The sequence below is a fragment of the Nothobranchius furzeri genome, chromosome 1 (genome assembly GCF_043380555.1).
Source record: "Nothobranchius furzeri strain GRZ-AD chromosome 1, NfurGRZ-RIMD1, whole genome shotgun sequence".
In the NCBI taxonomy this organism is placed as follows: Eukaryota; Metazoa; Chordata; class Actinopteri; order Cyprinodontiformes; family Nothobranchiidae; genus Nothobranchius; species Nothobranchius furzeri.
In genome coordinates this window covers 32,560,333-32,582,528 of record NC_091741.1, presented here as the reverse complement: position 1 = coordinate 32,582,528, position 22,196 = coordinate 32,560,333, and the positions used below count along the sequence as shown (strand labels likewise).

Below are 22,196 nucleotides of genomic sequence, written 5' to 3'. Positions count from 1 at the left end.
GGTGATGTCAGAGGAGGAGGTGCTGAGGACCTTCCTGCAGCAGGAGGGGGCGGGGTCTCAGCAGCAGGAGGAGGAGCCACTGGGTAGGATTTTTACTCCACGTTGCTTTTTCATCCAGCGTCGGAAAGCTTAAGTGTAACCATGGAAGTGGTGTTCTGACCGGTTCTGAGCATCCCAGAACCCACTCTGGTCGGTTCTGGAGCATCCCAGAACCCACTCTGGTCGGTTCTGGATTATCCCAGAACCCACTCTGGTCGGTTCTGGATTATCCCAGAACCCACTCTGGTCAGTTCTGGAGCATCCCAGAACCCGCTCCGGTCGGTTCTGGAGCATCCCAGAACCCGCTCCGGCCGGTTCTGGAGCATCCCAGAACCCGCTCTGGTCGGTTCTGGATCCCAGAACCCACTCTGGTCAGTTCTGGATTATCCCAGAACCCACTCTGGTCAGTTCTGGAGCATCCCAGAACCCGCTCTGGTCGGTTCTGGAGCATCCCAGAACCCGCTCCGGTCGGTTCTGGAGCATCCCAGAACCCGCTCCGGCCGGTTCTGGAGCATCCCAGAACCCGCTCTGGTCGGTTCTGGATCCCAGAACCCGCTCTGGTCGGTTCTGGAGCATCCCAGAACCCGCTCTGGTCGGTTCTGGAGCATCCCAGAACCCACTCCGGTCGGTTCTGGAGCATCCCAGAACCTGCTCTGACCGGTTCTGGATCCCAGAACCCGCTCCGACCCACCTGAACACAGGTGCTGACTAACTGAGGTTTTTGTTGGTAGGGGGAGACGATGACGGCTCAGACGTGGAGGAAGACATTCCTGCTGAGTTTGGAGGCGGAGTCGACTTCATCTCACCTGGTAAAACACACCTGATTGCTTAGGTCCACCTGTGATCAGGTGTGTGAGTGAGACTTCTAACTTCCTGTCTGCAGAAGCTCAGAGAGACGAGCTGACGTATGAAGAACTGGTGAAGCTCCAACTGGTGAGGATGTGACGAGGCTGTTACCATGGAGACTAGTTGCTGCAGTCAGGTGACAGGGTGAAGATGCGAGCGCCATGGTGACAGCAGAAGTGGAGGGCGTGGAGCAGACAGGCTGGGAGTTCCCTGTTCTGTAACAGCTGGTCAGGCTCACCTTTGACCTTTTGTGTTTCAGGAGCTGCTGCATGTGAACAGTCACGGTTACACTCAGGACACGGCTCTGTCCCGTAGAGTCAAAGACTGGGAGGACAAGATCCGTCCAGAGCTGGTTCTGCAGGTGAGAACCCGTTCCACGTTCTCCAGTGGAGCTGAACCCACCTGACTCTTGTGGCTGTTTCCAGGAGCAGCGTCCTCCTTTTGACATCCATGACTACGGTGAGCAGGTTGTGGGAAAGCTGGGTGGCGTTGGCCGCTGCAGGACCTTCGCCTCCGTGGTGTTTGGTCTAGACAACTTTGAGGCCTGCAAGTACCTGCTGGCGTCGCTGCAGCTGGTGAGAACTTCAATTCAATTCAAGTTTATTTATAAAGCGCCAAATCACGACAAGAGTCGTCTCACGGCACTTCACATAATAAACATTCCAATTCACAGTTCATTAAGCCAATCAGAAATAATGTTTCCTATATAAGGAACCCAGCAAATTGCATCGAGTCACTGACTAGTGTCAGAGTCTTTACAGCAATCCTCATACTAAGCAAGCATGCAGCGACAGTGGAGAGGAAAACTCCCTTTTAACAGGAAGAAACCTCCAGAGAATCCTGGCTCAGTATAAGCAGCCATCCTCCACGACTCACTGGGGATGGAGAAGACAGAGCAGACACACACACACACACGCACGCACGCGCGCGCACGCACGCACGCACGTACGTAATGTGCCTATAGTTATATTGTGATGTCTTAGTAAATATTCTATCTGGTGAGAGATAAACTTTATAGTATTTATCCTAGTGGATCTATAATTAAACGGGTAAACTAGTAGTAGCACATCAAACGTCAAGGAAAGCAAAAAGTTATTATCAGGAGAGGGAGAATGTTTAAGTGGTTAGCAGCAGTGTGCTAGCCGATGGCCCCCTCCATGAGGCCACCACAGCTCAGCAGAACATCGTTGTAGCTTCTTCTGGGGAGAAAAACACTTAGAGAGAAAATAAAGTTAACAGCTGAAATAGCAGGAAATAATACAGTTAAAGAGCAGATTGTAGAAGAAAGTAGTAGAGTGTGGAAAGTGGTCAGTGTATCCTCCAGCAGTCTAAGCCTATAGCAGCATAACTACAGAGATAACTCTGGATAATCTATCCTATTTAGATGGAGGCATGTTGGAGGCAGGGCAAGGGAGAGCCGTCTTTACCGACTGTACACTCCACCTCCCTCTACTCCCCCACTTGTCCAGATCTGGGCTAACATCAGATTTTAACCATAGGCCCTATCAAATAAAAATGTTTTAAGCCTATTCTTAAAAGTAGACAAAGTGTCTGCCTCACGGACTAAAGCTGGGAGCTGGTTCCACAGGAGAGGAGCCTGATAACTAAAAGATCTGCCTCCCATCCTAAGTTTAGATATTCTTGGAACCACCAGTAGACCTGCAGTCTGAGAGCGAAGTGCTCGGTTAGGAACATATGGAACAATCAGTTCACTGATGTATGATGGAGCTTGATTATTAAGAGCTTTATAAGTGAGAAGAAGGATCTTAAAATCTATTCTGAATTTAACAGGTAGCCAATGTAGGGAAGCTAAGACAGGAGAGATATGATCTCTCTTTTTAATTCTCATCAGAACTGTAGCTGCAGCATTTTGGACAAGCTGAAGACTTTTAACTACATTCTGTGGACTTCCTGAGAGTAATGGATTACAGTAATCCAGTCTTGATGTAATAAATGCATGAACTAGTTTTTCAGCATCACTCCTGGAAAGGATGCTTCTAATCTTAGCAATATTCCGAAGGTGGAAAAAGGAAATCCTACAAACCTGCTTAACGTGGGATTTGAATGACATGTCCTGGTCAAAGATAACACCAAGGTTCCTTGCTTTGTTCTCGGAGATTAATGTAATGCCATTAAGGTCAGGCGATTGGCTAAGCAATTTCCTTTTCTGGATTTCTGGTCCAAAGATGAGAACTTCCGTCTTGTCTTGATTTAAAAGCAAGAAGTTAAGAGTCATCCAACTTTTTATGTCCTCAAGACAAGCCTGTAATCTACCCAACCGATTAGGTTCATCAGGGTTAATGGATAAATATAGCTGAGTATCGTCAGCATAACAGTGGAAGTTTATCCCATGCTGTCTAATGATTTTACCAATTGGGAGCATATATATAGTAAAAAGAATTGGTCCAAGCACTGAACCCTGTGGTACTCTGCAAGTAACCCTGGAGTATGAAGACGATTTGTCATGTACATTTACAAAATGAAATCTGTCAGACAGGTAGGATTTAAACCAGCCTAATGCTGTTCCTTTGATCCCTACAACATGTTCAAGTCTTTCTAAAAGAACATTGTGATCAACTGTGTCAAAGGCAGCACTGAGATCTAACAAGACTAGAACAGACACAAGATTCTTATCTGAGGCCATGAGAATATCATTTGTAACTCTCACTAATGCAGTTTCAGTGCTGTGATACTCTCTAAAACCAGACTGAAATTCCTCAAACAGATCATTAGTGTTTAAATGCTGACATACTTGGATGGCCACTATTTTCTCCAGGACTTTGGATAAAAATGGAAGGTTAGATATTGGTCTGTAATTCATTGGGTCATCTGGATCCAGAGAAGGCTTCTTAAGTGAAGGTTTGATTACAGCAACCTTAAAATCTTGTGGTACATACCCATTTACTAAGGATAGATTGATTATATTTAGAATGGGGGCAGTAACCAAAGGAAATGCATCTTTAAATAATTTGGTTGGGATTGGATCCAAAATGCAAGTTGAAGGTTTAGATGAAGCTAATATTTTTGATAACTCTGAAAGCTCAACTGGATCAAAACGGTTCAAGCACAGATGAGGTTCTACAGTCACCTCTGATGCTGCCTCACTTACTGAGGAAGAAGAAATCACATTAGGGAGGATGCTAAAGATTTTGTTTCTAATAGAATTAATTTTACTTGTAAAAAATCCCATGAAGTCATTGCTGCTGAGGGCTAAGGGAATAGATGGCTCAGAGCTACGATTCTGCGTAAGTTTAGCAACTGTACTGAAAAGAAATTTAGGATTATGCTTATTCTCCTCAATTAATGCTGAAAAATAAGCAGTTCTAGTTTGTTGAAGCTTATTTTTATAAAGCAAAAGACTATTTTTCCAGGACAGGTAGGCCTCCTCATGGTACGTAGAGCGCCATGTTCTCTCCAATTTCCTAGAATTTTGTTTTAAGGCTCGTAAATGACAATTAAACCAGGGAGCCAACTTCCTGTCCCTAATTACCTTCTTTTTTAAAGGGGCAACATCATCTAATGCCACACGTAAAGAGGAATTCACATGATGAACTAAGGCATCAATTTGTGAGGGGCTAGAACTGAAAATGTTGCCCTCTGCTACGTTCCTCTGAGATGCTGAGGACAGTAAAGATGGAACAGTTGATTTAAAAGATGCAACAGCGTTGTCAGATAGAGACCGACTATAGTGAAATTTACTTTCATGTCTCGAGAACTTAGTTATAAAAAACTCAAAGGTTATCAGAAAGTGGTCCGAGAGGACTGGATTATGTGGAAAGATCGTTATTTCCTCACACTCTATGCCATAAGTCAGCACAAGGTCCAATGTATGATGGCAGGAGTGGGTGGAGCTATGTATTCTTTGAGTAAAACGGATTGAGTCTAAGATAATACTAAAGGCTACATTGAGGCTATCATTTTCAATGTCCACATGAATGTTGAAATCCCCCACTACAATGACCTTATCAGTATTTAGCACCAAATCAGATAAAAAATCAGAGATCTGATCCAAAAACTCAGAGTAAGGGCCTGGTGGACGATATAAAACTACAAACAAGAGTGGTTTTACAGTTTTGCAATCTGGATTAGGAAAACTAAGAATAAGATGTTCAAACGAACTGTAACTATTAATCTGTAAGGGATTGATTAAAAAGTCAGAATGAAAAATGGTTGCCACTCCTCCTCCTCGCCCTGTACTTCGAGCAATATGATGATTTAAATAATTTGAAGGAGTCGACTCGTTTAAGCTAACATAGTCCTCTTGCTGCAGCCAGGATTCTGTGAGAGAGAGCAAAGAGATCTGATTATCACAAATCAAGTCATTAACTAACAAAGTCTTAGAAAAAATGGATCTAATGTTCAACAACCCACATTTAATTTTTCTAGTTTTCTGCTCAGTTGAATTTGTTCTAATATTTATGAGATTTCCATGATTTGCTTTATTAAGCCTGATATTTAATCTGTGTGGTTTTGGCCGTGGGCAGGACACTGTCTCTATGGGGTAGTGGGTGGGTAACAGTACAGAAGCTGCAGAGGGGTGTGTTAAACTACGACTCTGCTTCCTGGTCTGGACCCTGGGTAGTCATGGAGGACTAATAAAACTGGCCATGTTCCTAGAAAGAAGAGCTGCTCCATCCAAAGAGGGATGGATGCCGTCTCTCTGCATCAGACCAGGTTTTCCCCAAAAAGTTTTCCAATTATCAACGTAGCCCACGTTGTTTTCAGGACACCACCTAGACAGCCAGCGGTTGAAGGACAGCATGCGGCTAAACATGTCGTCACTGGTCCGATCAGGGAGGGGGCCAGAGAAAATTACGGAGTCCGACATTGTTTTGGCAAACTTACACACCGAAGCAACATTAATTTTAGTGACCTCCGATTGGCGTAACCGGGTGTCGTTACTGCCAGCGTGAATAACAATCTTACTGTATTTACGCTTATCCTTAGCCAGCAGTTTCAGGTAAGATTTAATGTCCTCCGCTCTGGCCCCAGGTAAACATTTAACTATGGTTGCTGGAGTCTCTAATGCCACGTTTCTGACTATGGAGCTGCCAATGATCAGAGTCGGCTTGTCAGTGGGTGCGTCACTGAGCGGGGAAAATCTATTAGAAACGTGGACGGGTTGGTGGTGACCCACGGGCTGGGTTCTATGCTTCCTGCGTACCGTCACCCAGCCGGCCTGAGGTCCCGGCTGCTCGGGTTCTGCTGGAGGGTCGCTACGGGGTGGTTCTGAGCTAGTTAGCCCCATGCTAGCTAAGTAGCTATGGCTGTTTACAGGTTTTTCAACAGCGCGGAGCCGGGACTCCAATTCCGACACCCTCGCCTCCAAAGCTACAAAAATGCTACATTTATTACACGTACCATTATCACTAAAGGAGGCAGAGGAGTAACTAAACATCTGACACAGAGAGCAAGAGATAGGAGACGGAGAAGCAGAGACAGAAGTAGCCATAGCCGTGCTGAGGCTAAGCTAACTGGACGAGCAGCAAACTGTTCAATACCAAATAAACTGCGTGCAGACTCAAATGGTTCCCTAAAAGCTAGGTGGAACAACAGAAAATGTGTGTTTTAGCGTGCTTTTGTGCTACAATAACTCAGAGATATCCAAGTACAGAGAAATTAAATCAGCTTTAGCGAGCCCCAAACACCAAACAGCTACACGGAGTGCAACACTGAAAACAGGAAACAGGAAACGCCTTACCGCCAGGTGAAGCCTGTCAGGGGTCCAGTCTTGGGTCTACTGTGACGGGTCCTGAACGTTAACGTTAAGTCAGAACCAGCACGGCTCCTTTTGGACCTAGACAGGGTATCCGCGGGTCCTTAAAAAGTCTTAAATTAGCTTTTCCAAATTTAAGGCCCTAAAAATCCTTAAAAATGACAAATAATCCTTAAATACAGTTTCCAAAGGTCTTAAATTACCAAAGACCCAATAAACAAGATTATTTTATTTCTATAACATTTTCGTGAATTTCTAGTTAGTGTTCAGCATTTTTTGTGTATGATATTGGCGTAAGCGGAACCGTACACATTCAGTTGGTTGTGAAAGGGGGCTATTTTAAATAAGCACATTAGCTGGTTAAGCTAGTGGAAGCGTGCGCCATGGGGAAGTGTAAGCTTAATGGTAACTGGATGGCTAATCCCACGTTCGCGACGTGGTTAGAACCTGTTCCAGGCAATAGCTTGAAATTATTGCTTAAATTTAATTTTTAAAATAGCTTAAATTTGGTCAAAGTGGCCTTAAAAAAGGTCTTAAAAAGTCTTAAATTTGGCTCCCTTAAACCTGCAGATACCCTGCTAGAGCTGGACCCCCGCTAACCTTTTATTAACCCCACCTACACCAACATCCCATCTTTTCAACGTAGAAACGTTTCCTGTCAACAAATGTCTACCAGTAAATATTTATGGAAGAGAAAAAACACGTCTGTAGAAAGATTAGATGCAGTCGCTCTTACTGATGACGTCACACCGCTCATGGGACCGCCCCCTTCGCCATGGTGGGTGGCACAGACTGCTGACTGCTGTGAAGCGAGCCAGAACCAGGCAGGTTATGTAGTTGGTTAGCAGAACGGTAGCAGCTGCTCTGACGCTCGACTCGTCTTTCTGTAAGCACTGAAGAAGACGGAGGAGGGAGATGAACCGTGTCCGTGTGTCAGACCATCAGACAGAGGAGGAGTGTTCATCTTGTTCACAAACCATCTCTGTGAGTGGGTCACGGGTCGTCTTCTGACCAATCACAGACAGCCAGGCAAAAACATGCAGCGGGAGCACGGCGTGTTGGACTACTGTCGCTTCAACGTGTCACAGCAGGTCATCAGGTCAAGCGTCTGTGATGCTTCCATTTTCACACCCTCTGAGTTTGCACAAGTAACCATCTGCAGGTGGATCACTGACTTCCTGACAGACAGGAAGCAGCAGGTCAGGCTGGAGAAGAATGTCTCTGACCAACGGACCATCAGCACCGGTTCTCCTCAGGGCTGTGTCCTCTCCCCTCTGATCTTCTCCCCGTACACCAACAGCTGCACCTCCAACCACGAGTCTGTCAGGCTCATCAAGTTTGCAGACGACACCACCGTCATCAGACCCGTCTCTGACGGGGACGAGTCTGCCTACAGGAGGAGGAGGAGGGGCTAGTGTCCTGGTGCAGCCACAACAACCTGGTGCTAACCCCATATCCCTGTCTGACACCCCATCACCATGGTGGACTCATGTCACTTCCTGGGTACCACCATCACCCAGGACCTCCAGTGGGAGCCCACCATCACCTCCATCATAGGAAGATCCAGCAGAGGATGGACTTCCTGATGCAGCTGAAGAAATTCAGCCTATCAGCACAGTGGATGAGGGTTAGGGTCCACCCTCACCTCTTCCATCACCGTGTGGTACGTTGGAGCTGCCACCAGGGACCAGAAGAAGCGGCAGCGTGTTGCAGGTCAGATCACCGCTGACCCGTCTCACCCTGGACCCAGTCTCTGACTCGTTCCCATCAGGCAGGAGGCTGAGATCCAGTCAGACCAGAACCTCTCACCACTAGAACAGTTTCTTCTCCTCTGCTGTTGGACTCATGAACAACAATCGTAGACCCACCCACTCGTCACATGACCTGGTGTTGTTGAACTGACCCGCTCTGGCCAGAACCTGCACTGACTGGTACACAGCAGCCGTTTCTTTAAGTATCGCCTCGTTTTATTATTATTATTAATATTATTATTATCATGATTATTATTAATATCATTATTATCTTATCATGATTATTATTATCATATCATGATTATAATTATTATGTTTATTATCATGATTATTATTAATATTATTATTATTATCTCATCATGATTATTATTATTATGATTATTATTATTATTATTATTATTATTATCTTATCATGAGTATTATTATTATCATGATTATTATTATCATGATTATTATTATTATCATGATTAGTATTAATATTATTATAATTATCTTATCATGATTATTATTATTATTATTATTATCTTATCATGAGTATTATTATTATCATGATTATTATTATTATCATGATTAGTATTAATATTATTATAATTATCTTATCATGATTATTATTATTATGATTATTATTATCATGATTAGTATTATTATGATTATTATTAATATTATTATTATCTTATCATGATTATTATTATCATGATTAGTATTATTATTATCATGATTAGTATTAATATTATTATAATTATCTTATCATTATTATTATTATTATTATCATGATTATTATTATTATCTTATCATGATTATTATTATCATGATTAGTATTATTATCATGATTGTTATTAATATTATTATTATTATCTTATCATGATTATTATTATCATGATTAGTATTATTATCATGATTATTATTTATATTATTATTATCATGATTATTATCATGATTATTATGATTATCATGATTATTATTATTATGGTTATTATTATTATGATTATTATCATGATTATTATTAATATTATTATCTTATCATGATTATTATTATCATGATTATGATTATTATTATGATTATTATTATTATGATAATTATCATGATTAGTATTATTATTATCATGATTATTATGAATATTATTATCTTATCATGATTATTATTATCATGATTATGATTATTATTATTATAATTATCATGATTAGTATTATTATTATCATGATTAGTATTAATATCATTATTATTATCTTATAATGATTATTATTATTATTTTATCATGATTATTATTATTATCATGATTAATTTTATTATCATGATTATTATTAATATTATTATTAGCTTATCATGATTATTATTATTATCATGATTATTATTAATATTATTATTATCATGATTATATTCTTACTTCCTATATTTGATCTGCCTTTTGTTGCACCGCAGCGATTTCCTAGCGTTGTGGTTCTGGCGCGTGGCAATAGAAGCGGACCTGGACCTGACGCATCGGTGAAGTGGAAAACCAAGTGTTTAATAATGAACTAGTTCACTGTGAGGAAGTCTTGATTTTATTTTAGATTTTCAAAAGTCTTAAATGTCTGAAACTGAACTTTGAGGTGCGTGCGTGGGAAGAGTGCTGCACGCTCATTCTCCGCCATGTTGGTTTACCTGTTTGATGTCGACCTCTCGTCGGTGTGTCGGAGCTTTTATCACCACGAGCGTCGTGGTCTCTCCTGTTGGACCGTCATGCTAACAACAGAAAAAACCTCCTGTTCTTCCTGGACCTGAGGTTCTGACCCGGTGCAGTCTGATGAACACAAACAGTGTTGTAGTGCTCGTGTTGTTGGTTGAATCGGTTATTTGGCTCCAAACTGAAACAGCTGGTTCCCATAAAGCCAGCAGCTGATCTGGGATCTGTCTCCTCAGGCCAATGACCACATGGTGAGGATCAACAGCGTTGCCGGTCTGGAGGACAGTCTGGACTCCATGTCTCTGACTCTGCTCAGCACTCAGAAGGCCACCGACCGCTTTAAGAAGCTGACCGTGTCTTCTGGCGTGAACGGGTGAACCAGCTGCTGGAACATCCTCTTCAGACTCGTCTCTGGGTCGTGGGCGGTGCTGCTCTCCACAGCAGTGTTCCTGATGGAGGTGTGTTTGAAGAGTTTCCTGTAGGCCCGAGTCCATCCAGAGCTGCTGTGGAGTCTCAACATTTGATGTAACGTGTAAAAGAAAATGACTGTTATTTGTTTTATTTGTTGTAATAAATGAACCTGGCAGACGCCCCCAGCAGCACTGATGTTTCTGTCGGGACTAATCCGTGGCCAAGTCCCAATACTCACCCTGCTGTCCTCTGCTAGGTGCTCTTGGAGGACGAGCGCTGTAAAACTGAGTGCGTGGTACACAAGTGTGCAAATAATGGCCGGATTGGGACAGTGAGCATTGCATCGTGGACCGCGATGCGTGCCGGGATGCCGGTGGCTGTTTGAGCAACTTGTAAAAAACTTAAGAACTTTCAGTTATTTGACAGAATTTGAAAACTCTGGCGTCCGCATGAAGTCCCAAACATTCAGAACATGGTAAACAGCCCCCCAAGCAGCTTCCCAACAGCATCAGGAACCTGTCGATTAGCTCCCGTAGGATAGGTGTGTTTTCACCACAACAAGCCGAATGGTGGACAACGACCAAGCAGGCGGGAAGCAAATCGATTGATTGAAAGCCGGTTGTGTCAGAGCAACAGGAGAGGGAGGGATGGAAGAACTCCACGGCTCTTCCCTCCCGAAGAAGGAGACGAGGCAAACGGAGTGAGTGCGCCGTAGAGAAGCCAGACTGGTGTGGAGGTGAGCAAAACCGCTGGAAAAGTGTGGTGTTGAATCCCCCACGGGTGCGACGCCCACGGACATCAGCTGCGAAGGCTCACCCCGTGCAGCGATCGCTTCGGCGTGAGCGCAAATTTTTTGTGAGTCGCGTCAGTTCTGACAGGAAGTCAGACCAAAGCAGAAGAGGCAGATCGGTCAATTAAAAGAAAAATTTCAAAATAAAACACCTCGATTGATAAATGTAATCGTTTTTGTGCATCTAAGCAGACTAAAGAGATGAAAATGAACACACACACAGCAGGGGGGGGGGGGGGGTGGACGGCAGTAGGCGTGAGCAGAGGCCTTGTTGAAATTCGCGCCTGATGTGAACTGAGGAGGAGCGGACAGCACGAGTTTTGGCTGCTGGTGTGTTCCGGGTGTCAGGGGCGGCTCCAGAATGTTTTTCTGCAGGTGCTATGAAGGAGCTCGTCTTTTTATTGAGGGTGCTATGAAGGAAGTGGTCATGCGTACCTGTTGTTCTCTAAAACACCTTCAACACTAGCAGATACACATGCGTGCACAACACCTCAACAACACCTGAAACAATCATTAATATACATCATAAACATATGAACAATCGCTGACTTTTCCATGAAATCATAAACACATACAGCCACACAGAAAACCATCTAGTGTTGCAAGGTTAGCTAACGTTAGTGTTAGCATTTCCAGCGGCAGAACCCTGGACTGCTGCGGCGGTTGAGGGTTGACTCTCTTCATCCAGATCCGTAGGTGTTTGTGGGTCTGAGATCACTTCCAAACATTCATTCGTTTCTGACTGAACCCGTGGAAATGTGGGCAACAAAAACCGATCCATCTTACCGCTAGCTCTACCTTTCACTCGTTCACAGGTGGAAAATGAGGTCAAAGGTTAACATCAATTTCCTGTTCTATTTTGTCTAGTCTTAGCCCTTAAGCGAGCTGCTATTGGAAGGGTGATCTCAGCATCAGCCAATCATGAAGAGCTTAAATGTACGCCCACCACGTGGGCACCCCTTGTGGGTTATGTAAGTGGAGCGACTCCACTGTTCGCGGCCGTTTTCTCTTCACGCCAAGCTCAAGAGCTTCCTTTAAGAGCAATTATACAAGTAAAATCTACTCACTGACCATGTCCAGCGACGCCAAACCCTGCCCGGCCTGCCAGACGGGCTCCATCTCCAGCGGCGACCTGCACGCCAAGTGTGAGGTCTGTCTCGGGGCTCACCACGCTGGCCTGGCCTTGACCCCCAGGCCTCGTGTCCGTTTTGTACCGCTCTGCCCGTGGCTGAAAAGGTCCGCCTGGTCGAGTACTTCACCCCCACCACCGACGAGGAAATTCCGGTGGCTGGCACGTACTCGCTGGACAAGGCGTTACAGTTCTTCAACGTCTGCCAGGAGCCGGCTGGCTCCTACCGACTGGACGATGTCATCGACAGCGAGGAGTACGACGAAGCTGGCTGCCATAGCCCTTTTCCCCTCCTGTACAACACGGGGGTCGACCGCGAGGCTGGCTGCCATAGCCCTTCTTCCCTCCTGTACAACACGGAGGTCGATGAGCCTCGCTCAGCGGGTCCTTCTGCCCCAGTGGCTTCTGCTCCTCCCTGCCAGCAGTTAGAACACTGCTCCAGGAGCTGCCCGCCATCATCTCCGCGGCTGCGGCCTGCAAAGGGCTAGCCGTTCCAGAACCGGCTCCGCCTGAGGCAGATGAATTGGCGGGAATTTTCGGGGCAACACAGACGCGCTGTCCAGACCCCGTCTGGCCCGCTTCACGGATGCCATGAGCTGCTGGTCCGCCGCCTTCTCCGAGCCTGCCGGGTTCAAGGCGCCAATTTCCACATATGCACCCATTACCAAGGTCGAGGGCTTCTCCGACCTGGGCTGGCCATCCTTTCCCCCACTGGAGCTGGACTTGGCCTCGCTGTGTGGCGTCAAGAACCACCTCGCTGGACCGCGAGCAGTTCCCGCTTCTAAGCATGACCAGCTGCTGAGGCGGCTCGCCGATCGCACACACCAGTGCGCCTTCCAGACCGGCGCTGCAGGAAATAACATCACCCTTCTCGCCTTTGGCGTTTCCAAAATGGTGGAGGAGCTTGACCTTCCTGTCGAGTCAGAAACCATCATTACTAAAACTGCTGATGCCATCCTCAATCTGTGCGTGGCTGTACTCACCGGTTCTGCTTGCATTGCTGCCTGGCAGACCCTTATCCAGCGGGCCTTGTGGCTCAAGGCCCTGCCCTCCATTCCTGAACACCTGCACAGGGAGATGCTGGAAGGCCCCATCACCTCTGACGTTCTGTTTGGTCCCCATCTTACGAGCGTCATCGAGAAGGCTCAGACGGCGGCTGAACTGTCAGCCACGGTGCGAGACCTGGTCAACTCTCGGTCAGCCTCGCACTCCAGCCGTTCCCCCAGAGGATGGGACGAACGGCGCGGAAACTCCAGGCGCCCAGCTGCACGGCTCGCCCCACGGAGCCGGCCTCCCGCTGAGGCGGGACCAGGGAGTTGGCGGCCAATGGTTCCGAATGAGCCAGCAGACACAGCCTTGGCAGTCTCAGTCACAGGAACCTCTCCGAAAACAACCACGAAAACGACTCGTTGGGGGGAATGTGTGTGCTTATGACTGTAATGTTAACTCTGTGAATGATTTTGGTTTTGAAATAAAACCCAAAAAACGTCACATCGAGAGCACAGTCCTCTGCAGAACCCTCTGCTGAATCCTCACACATGATGTTCCCCGCACCAAGCACTGCAGTGCATCTGCATGTTCACACAATCGGACTTGGTCATGTTACATGACTAGCTGTAAGGGTGCGCTCCATTTGCGCACCGCCCCCAGCCTACGGCCAGGGCCCGACTCATCCCGCTTCCCCCACAACGTTGGGTGCGACGGGATGTCATGGCGCTGTCGCGACCACGCGCAAAGCGTGCACGTTGTGCGGCTCCATCCGCTGGCACTTTGTCGTTCCTGTGCACGGGCCCGGCTCCCACTCGTCCTTCATCCTTGGACTCCACGCTCTGCGGTGCGGATCAGCCTCTTCCAGCTGTTTCACACTCGCCCCTTCGAGCACAGCCCTCCATGGGTCGCTCCCAGTTCTCTGGTTCGAGCGACGGCGGTAAGGGCGCGAACCCAATCCTCACGTGACCTCGAGCACATGTCCGCTGTCGGAACGCGCGCACGAATGCCTCCCTTTCGGCTACTCGCTAGCCCAGCGCACTTTCTCCAAATGTCTGGTGACCGCGTTGCAGCCACTGCGGACGGCGGGAACGAGGGTTTTATTTTACCGGGACGATCTGCTCCGATGCGCCCTGTCCGAGGACGAGGCGTCAGAGCAAACCAGGAAGTTAGCAGAGCATCTGTCAACCCTGGGGTTTTATATAAACTGGGGGAAGAACTCCATCCTTCCATCCCAGTCGATTGTGTTTCTCGGGGTGGAGCTGAATGCCTCCCTAATGAGAGCACGTTTGTCGCCGGTGAGAGCGGCAGATCTCACCACGGTGATCTCCCACGTGCAACCCCGCAAGATCGTGAGAGCCCTGTTAGTCATGAGACTTCTGGGCATGATGGCTGCAGCCCACTCGGTGGTGCTGCTAGGATTGTTGCACTCGAGGCGCCTGCAACGGTTCATCCGCTTCCGGGTACACCCGATACGTCAGAAGTGACGTATGTTGAGGGTTCCCCCCTCAGTGGGCGGGGACCTCGCTCACTGGGGGAATCCCTGCATCCTCTCACACGGGATTCCCATCGGACGTCCTGCATCACATGTATCTGTGTTTACGGATGCGTCACTGTCTGGGGTGGGGGGGCACGTGCTTGTCCCATACGGCGGCAGATCGCTGGCCCTCCCACACGCATGAGCACATAAATGTGTTGGAGCTTATGACAGTGAGGAATGCGTTCAGACACTTCGCTGCCCTTCTCGAGGGCCGTCATGTTGAAGTTCACACAGACAGCCAGGTGGCGGCAGCCTACATAAATCGCCAAAGGGGAGTTCGATCCCTCCTTTTATTGCGCGTAGCCACAGGTTTACTGTGTTGGGCACATGTCCACCTGCTGTGCCACTTACATTCCGGGGATCCTGAATGTAGCGGCAGACATCCTGTCGAGAGGGGTCCCCGCGACTCCGACTGGCGTCTGCATTCCGCACATCTGGATAAGGTTCGGGGAACCATCTGTGGAGCTGTTCACGGCTCGCAAAAACGCTCAGTGTTGCCTGTGGTTTTCCCTGAGTCCCCGGGACCAACCCCCACTCGGAGCGGACGCCTTCTCACACCAGCCCTGGCCTCGAACGCTCCTTTATGCGTTTCCACCAGTCCCTCTGATTCCCCGTCTCCTGGACCGAGTTCGGTCAGAACAGCTCTCGGTAATTCTTGTGGTTCCCAGACGCCTGTCCGCGTCATGGTTTCCGGACCTGCAAGCGCTACTGCCCGGCTCCCCGTGGAGGCTCCCGTGGAGGGCGGACGCCCTTCTCCAGGCGGATGGGATAATTAAACATCCTCCAGAAATAGGCCAACGGCTGTGGGTCTGGCCGCTGAGCGGTCACGCTTAGGGGTTTCTGGGCTGCCGCATGATGTGGTCACCACTATTCAGAGTGCGCGGGTGCCTTCTACCATCACATCTTATGCTGCTAAATGGGCAGCTTTCCAGAAATGGTGCACAGAGCAGAATGTTCAAGCGCTCTCCTGCCAGCTGGCGGATGCCCTATCGTTTCTGCAGATACCGATGGACAGGGGCCTCGCATTCAGCACTATTAAAACATATGCTGCAGCTATCTCATCCTGTCACCAGGATTTTGGTGATGGGTCTGTTTTCAGTCATCCCCTCACAAAACGTTTTCTAAAAGGTGTCAGAAGGAACAGGCCTGTGTCCCGCCCGCTAGTTCCCCAGTGGGATCTAAAGGTGGTTCTGCGTGGCTTATCTGGAGCCCCTTGGACCAGGGCTCACTCAGGTTCCTGTCACAACTGCCTTGCTGCTGGCACTGGCATCAGTCAAGAGAGTGAGCGACCTAACTCGCCCTTTCAGTGGCTTCTGCATGCCTCAGGATCCGGGAAGATGGCGGGTCTGCTGTTTTATGCCCCAACCAGTGGCGGCTGGCCAGTAGAGGGCGATAGGGTGCCGCCCTCCCAGTTTTCCCCAGTGTTTATAATTTTTATTTAAAAAATAAATAAATAAAATTAACAATAATCACATATTCTAAGTTAATTGTGTGTTTTGTAACAAAAATAAATCATATATATATATATATATATATATATATATATATATATATATATATATATATATATATATATATATATATATATATGTATATATATATGTATATATATATATATATATATATATATATATATATATATATATATATATATATATATATATATATATATATATATGTATATATATGTATATATATATATACATATATATATACATATATATATATATGTATATATATATGTATATATATATGTGGCAAGGTGGATAAACGAGGGCCCGGGTGGGATTCGATCCCCAGACTCCTGGGTGAGAGTCATACGCTCTAACTAATCAGCCAAAGGGACATCCCCTTGGCCAAGTAGCCAGGGCGCATGATCTATCGGGACACGGTGACAGGACACTCACACTGCCACATCTATATCTATATTGGTCTCTGCCGAGCGGTGGAGGCTGTAGGCTGTTTTTGAATCGCTCAAACTGCACGGAACCCGCTGACCAATTGCTGACAAGAAAATCAAAGGGTAGAAATGGGAATGTATCCAATCAGCGTCGACGTTGTTTCAGAAGCATGATGGGCGATAGAGCTACCGCCAAAGGCTTTCGTTGCTGTTCGGTAGAACTCAGCAGAGTCGTTTTTGGTCTTGACGCAGATGTAACATGGACGCCGCCGGTGACTACAACCAGCATGGATACCGGATCTCAGCAGCCACTGAATTCAGTTCGGTCTCTTCTCCAGTATCCGTTCGAGAGGAGAACTATGGTGGAAAAACTTAATGTCATACCATACCATACCACCTTTATTTATATAGCACTTTAAAAACACAGCCATACGGCCGACCAAAGTGCTGAACAGTCACACAATAACAGAGATAAAAACATAGAACAGAGCAATAAAATATAGTTAACCGATAAGAAACAAGTCAATGAAAAGCTCAGATAAAAACCTCACAATAGTTCCGATAAAAAACATTTACAATGGATGAAAAATAAGAGTAGTAAAAACCAAAATAACAGCCAACTGTTAAAAGCAAGGGTAAAATAGTGTGTCTTTAGTCTAGACTTAAAAACTGCCAAGGAAGATGCCAGTCGAACTGTGGCTGGAAGTTCGTTCCACATTTTAGGACCGGCAACAGAGAAAGCTCTTTGTCCGCATGATTTATAACACGCTTTTGGTACCTCGAGGAGCAACAGGCTGGAGGACCTGAGTATGTCAAAGAGCTTGGACCAGATCAGCCCGACGTAAAGATAAGCCAGCAGGACAAGGAGAGAGGTAAACTGTACACACGAGGCTTCTCCCCAAATTGGTACACCAGGAAGGCTTGGCTAGCTGGATGCAATCACGCTAATGCGTTATTTTGCTTTCTGTGTTTGTTATTCAAAACGGCTGGGACAGATGAGGCATGGATGAGTCAGGAGTTACAGACATGAAACATTTTTCTGAGAAGGTGAAGAAACACGAGTCATCCCGGGCACACATGGACAACAACACGGTGAAGCTAGCCATGCTAGGCAGAGCTAACATTGCCATGCAGCTCGACGAGGGAAACGGAAGAAACGGAGGACGTTTGGACAGGGAGAACAGCAGCTGGGTGCAGAGGTAAGCTGTACATTACATTTCTGTAAACAAGACAATCAGAATCAGAAATCCTTGGTTGTCCCACAAACCGGGACATTTGTTTAATAACATGTTTAATGTGCAATAACTGTAAAAACTCATTTCAACACACATACTTATTATACATATTTAATCACATAAATGTGTATTTCATGTAAATTTGTACATACATCAATCTGATTCCATTTTACTTGTTACACTTCTGCTGCAGCAAACAAATTTCCCAGCTTTTGGGACAATAAAACATTTCTGATTCTCAATGAGATGTTTTTACCTCAAATGTAAAAACATCTGATTGAGAATCAGAAATGTTTTATTGTCCCAAAAACTGGGAAATATGACATTTGTAAGAGGATACTGATGACATTATTTCCTATAAAAGTGTTTCCTATGTACTTATCTGTTGTTTTTTATTTATCTACTTTAAAGAGGATTAAGACTTTCCTTGAGGAACACCATGACACAGGATGGGCTGAATGCTCTTGCCATGCTCTCCATGGAATAAAAGCTTGTCACAAACATTCCTGACTTCAATAAAAAGCTCATCGAGAGCTTTGCCACTCAGAAGGACAGAAGGGCAAAATTTCTGTACAAAAGAGGTATCTCACACACACACACACACACACACACACACACACACACATGCATCCACTTGATCTTTGTATAAAGTTGACCTTGGCACAACACTCCAGAAATATTTAACAGTGTAAATTTCTGGCATTTTGTCTAAGTAGTGTTTACTACCATTACTGTAACAGTGACCTGCTCATAATTTTTGGTGTTCACTCAAATGTTGAAATTAAACAAAATGTTTTTGTTACTTGCCTCTTGCATTGCCTATTTACCATTTATGGTCGTGTTATTTTATGTGCAATTTAATGCAGTATTTTTCAACCTTGGTCTGCAAGGCAGCGTGCCAATAGTCAGACACACCTGGATTAATCAGTTTGTCCAATGATGTAAGACAGGAAATAAAAGAGCTGTGCTTAAGTCAGGAAATAGTGAAGTTGTGCACAAAGCTCAGAAAGCACAAGTTTGTTTAAAAAAAAATAGCACAGCCCCACCAAAAATATTTTTCACCAGCCGCCACTGGCCCCAACCCAGCCTTTGTGCCCAAAAACATTAATGCTTCCTTCAAATCCAGGTCAATTTCATTGGCTGGACTTTTTCCTCCTCCCCATAATTCTGATGAGGAGGCGACTTCCCATCTTCTCTGCCCGGTGCGCGCGCTCGCACGATATGTGTCACGCACTTCAGGGATTCGCCGCTCACAAAGCATGTTTGTGCACTACAGAGACTCTTCCCTTGGGCAAGCGCTGTTGGCCCAGCACCTTTGACTCTGGCTATGTGACACTGTTTCACTCGCTTACACATCATCAGGGCAGGATCCCCCTGAGACACTCAGGGCTCACTCAGCCAGAGGGATTTCCTCTTCTGTGGTGCCCCGCAGTGGTGTGTCGATGGAAGACATTTGTCAGGCTGCTTCATGGGCTTCACCCTGTTCCTTTACTCATTATTTTTTACGAGATGTGTCTTCAGGATCCATCACTCGTTCAGTGCTTGGACCTCAGCAGACTGAGTGAAAGCATTATGGCTCCACATCAGCCCTACTTGAATGAATTTCTTTCTCTTGTGGATTGTATTTTTAGTGGGGGCCCCACCTCTCTGGCTGCCTCAGCCTTTTAAGCCCTGGGCTGAGGCTGAGCGACCCCCACTAAAAGGAGACATGTTGGGTGTGTCCATTGGTTGAGCTAACCAGTGTGGCGTTAACCCATCCAGCTGCACATTATTCCAATAGCAGCTCGCTTAAGGGCTAAGACTAGACGAAATAGAACGTTGGTTACGTATTGTAACCCCAGATTCTATGAGTCTAGTCGCAGCCCTTAAGCCACTTGGCCCCACTGGTTCTGTTAGGACTAAGAGCCATCGGAGGCGAACAGTGGAGTCGTTCCACTTATATAACCCACAAGGGGTGCCCACGTGGTGGGCGTACATTTAAGCTCTTCATGATTGGCTGATGCTGAGATCACCCTTCCAATAGCAGCTCGCTTAAGGGCTGCGACTAGACTCATAGAATCTGGGGTTACAGCATAACCAACGTTTTGGTTCAAGTTTTTACTATCTATATGATAATTTACTGATTATTTTTGTTTTGAATGTTAAATATTATCACATCCACACGTTAAAGTGTAAAAAAAATCTAATATTTACTTGGGGGTGCAATGACTAATCCAGTGGTAGCTATAGCGCCCCCTGGAGCCACCACTGCCGGGAGTTATTTTGGCAGTTTAGTGCAACTTAACTTGTATTATTCCAGTCCAAAACCATCATTATTTCTCCATCTTCAGGTGAAAGTCCTGCTCCACACTGATCAGCCACCGCGCATGGCTAAGGTGTGACAGAGACAGTAGCTGTGTTTCCATCACCACAACTTCAGGGTAGATTTACAGGAACATGTCTCCACCTGCTCAGGGGTAGGTACTCCCAACAGCCTGGTGGCATAGCTGAGCAGAACCTTTGGTTAACTCACGTCTTCCAAAACAACCAGCATCAGTAAAATTAGAAGAGTTGCTGGTGAAGCAGAATGTAAATGTGACAGTGTGAGTGTCCTGTCACAGTGTCCCGATTGATCATGCGCCCTGGCTACTTGGCCAAGGGGATGTCCCTTTGGCTGACGCTGGAAGACACGGCAGAATTCCCCACAGCGGTTACTAAACTCCCGACGCTGGAAAACACGGCAGAATTCCCCACAGCGGTTACTAAACTCCCGACGCTGGAAGACACGGCAGAATTCCCCACAGCGGTTACTAAACTCCCGACGCTGGAAAACACGGCAGAATTCCCCACAGCGGTTACTAAACTCCCGACGCTGGAAGACACGGCAGAATTCCCCACAGCGGTTACTAAACTCCCGACGCTGGAAGACACGGCAGAATCCCCCACAGCGGTTACTAAACTCCCGACGCTGGAAAACGCGGCAGAATTCCCCACAGCGGTTACTAAACTCCCGACGCTGGAAAACGCGGCAGAATTCCCCACAGCGGTTACTAAACTCCCGACGCTGGAAAACACGGCAGAATTCCCCACAGCGGTTACTAAACTCCCGACGCTGGAAGACACGGCAGAATTCCCCACAGCGGTTACTAAACTCCCGACGCTGGAAGACACGGCAGAATTCCCCACAGCGGTTACTAAACTCCCGACGCTGGAAAACACGGCAGAATTCCCCACAGCGGTTACTAAACTCCCGACGCTGGAAGACACGGCAGAATTCCCCACAGCGGTTACTAAACTCCCGACGCTGGAAGACACGGCAGAATCCCCCACAGCGGTTACTAAACTCCCGACGCTGGAAAACACGGCAGAATTCCCCACAGCGGTTACTAAACTCCCGACGCTGGAAAACACGGCAGAATCCCCCACAGCGGTTACTAAACTCCCGACGCTGGAAGACACGGCAGAATTCCCCACAGCGGTTACTAAACTCCCGACGCTGGAAGACACGGCAGAATTCCCCACAGCGGTTACTAAACTCCCGACGCTGGAAAACGCGGCAGAATTCCCCACAGCGGTTACTAAACTCCCGACGCTGGAAGACATGGCAGAATTCCCCACAGCGGTTACTAAACTCCCGACGCTGGAAAACACGGCAGAATTCCCCACAGCGGTTACTAAACTCCCGACGCTGGAAAACACGGCAGAATTCCCCACAGCGGTTACTAAACTCCCGACGCTGGAAAACACGGCAGAATTCCCCACAGCGGTTACTAAACTCCCGACGCTGGAAGACATGGCAGAATTCCCCACAGCGGTTACTAAACTCCCGACGCTGGAAAACACGGCAGAATTCCCCACAGCGGTTACTAAACTCCCGACGCTGGAAAACACGGCAGAATTCCCCACAGCGGTTACTAAACTCCCGACGCTGGAAAACACGGCAGAATTCCCCACAGCGGTTACTAAACTCCCGACGCTGGAAAACACGGCAGAATTCCCCACAGCGGTGACTAAACTCCCGACGCTGGAAGACACGGCAGAATTCCCCACAGCGGTTACTAAACTCCCGACGCTGTAAGGCACAAGGAAATCCCCCCCACAGACTTCACGGCGTTGTCTCACTGAACGCCACATCTTCTGGTCAGCACCACATCTTACATCCCACAGCTGCTCTCGACCTATGAATGGATGAAACTGTGACTTTTCCAC

General features: G+C 46.7%; 1 protein-coding gene across 3 annotated transcripts in view; it reads left to right on the top strand.

Moving 5' to 3' along the window:
* The window catches only part of ncaph2 (non-SMC condensin II complex, subunit H2), a 35,135-nt gene extending 24,528 nt beyond the window's left edge, over positions 1-10,607 (top strand). For all 3 annotated transcript variants that reach the window (XM_070554782.1, XM_070554731.1, XM_070554758.1), the window contains exons 15-20: positions 1-83; positions 771-848; positions 923-972; positions 1,145-1,246; positions 1,311-1,460; positions 10,253-10,607. The exon at positions 1-83 is cut by the window's left edge and continues 5 nt beyond it. In XM_070554782.1, coding sequence (XP_070410883.1) covers positions 1-83; positions 771-848; positions 923-972; positions 1,145-1,246; positions 1,311-1,460; positions 10,253-10,393 — 604 coding nt within the window. In that variant the 3' untranslated portion in view covers positions 10,394-10,607. The remainder of the gene's footprint in view (positions 84-770; positions 849-922; positions 973-1,144; positions 1,247-1,310; positions 1,461-10,252) is intronic.
* The last annotated feature ends 11,589 nt before the right edge of the window (positions 10,608-22,196 follow it).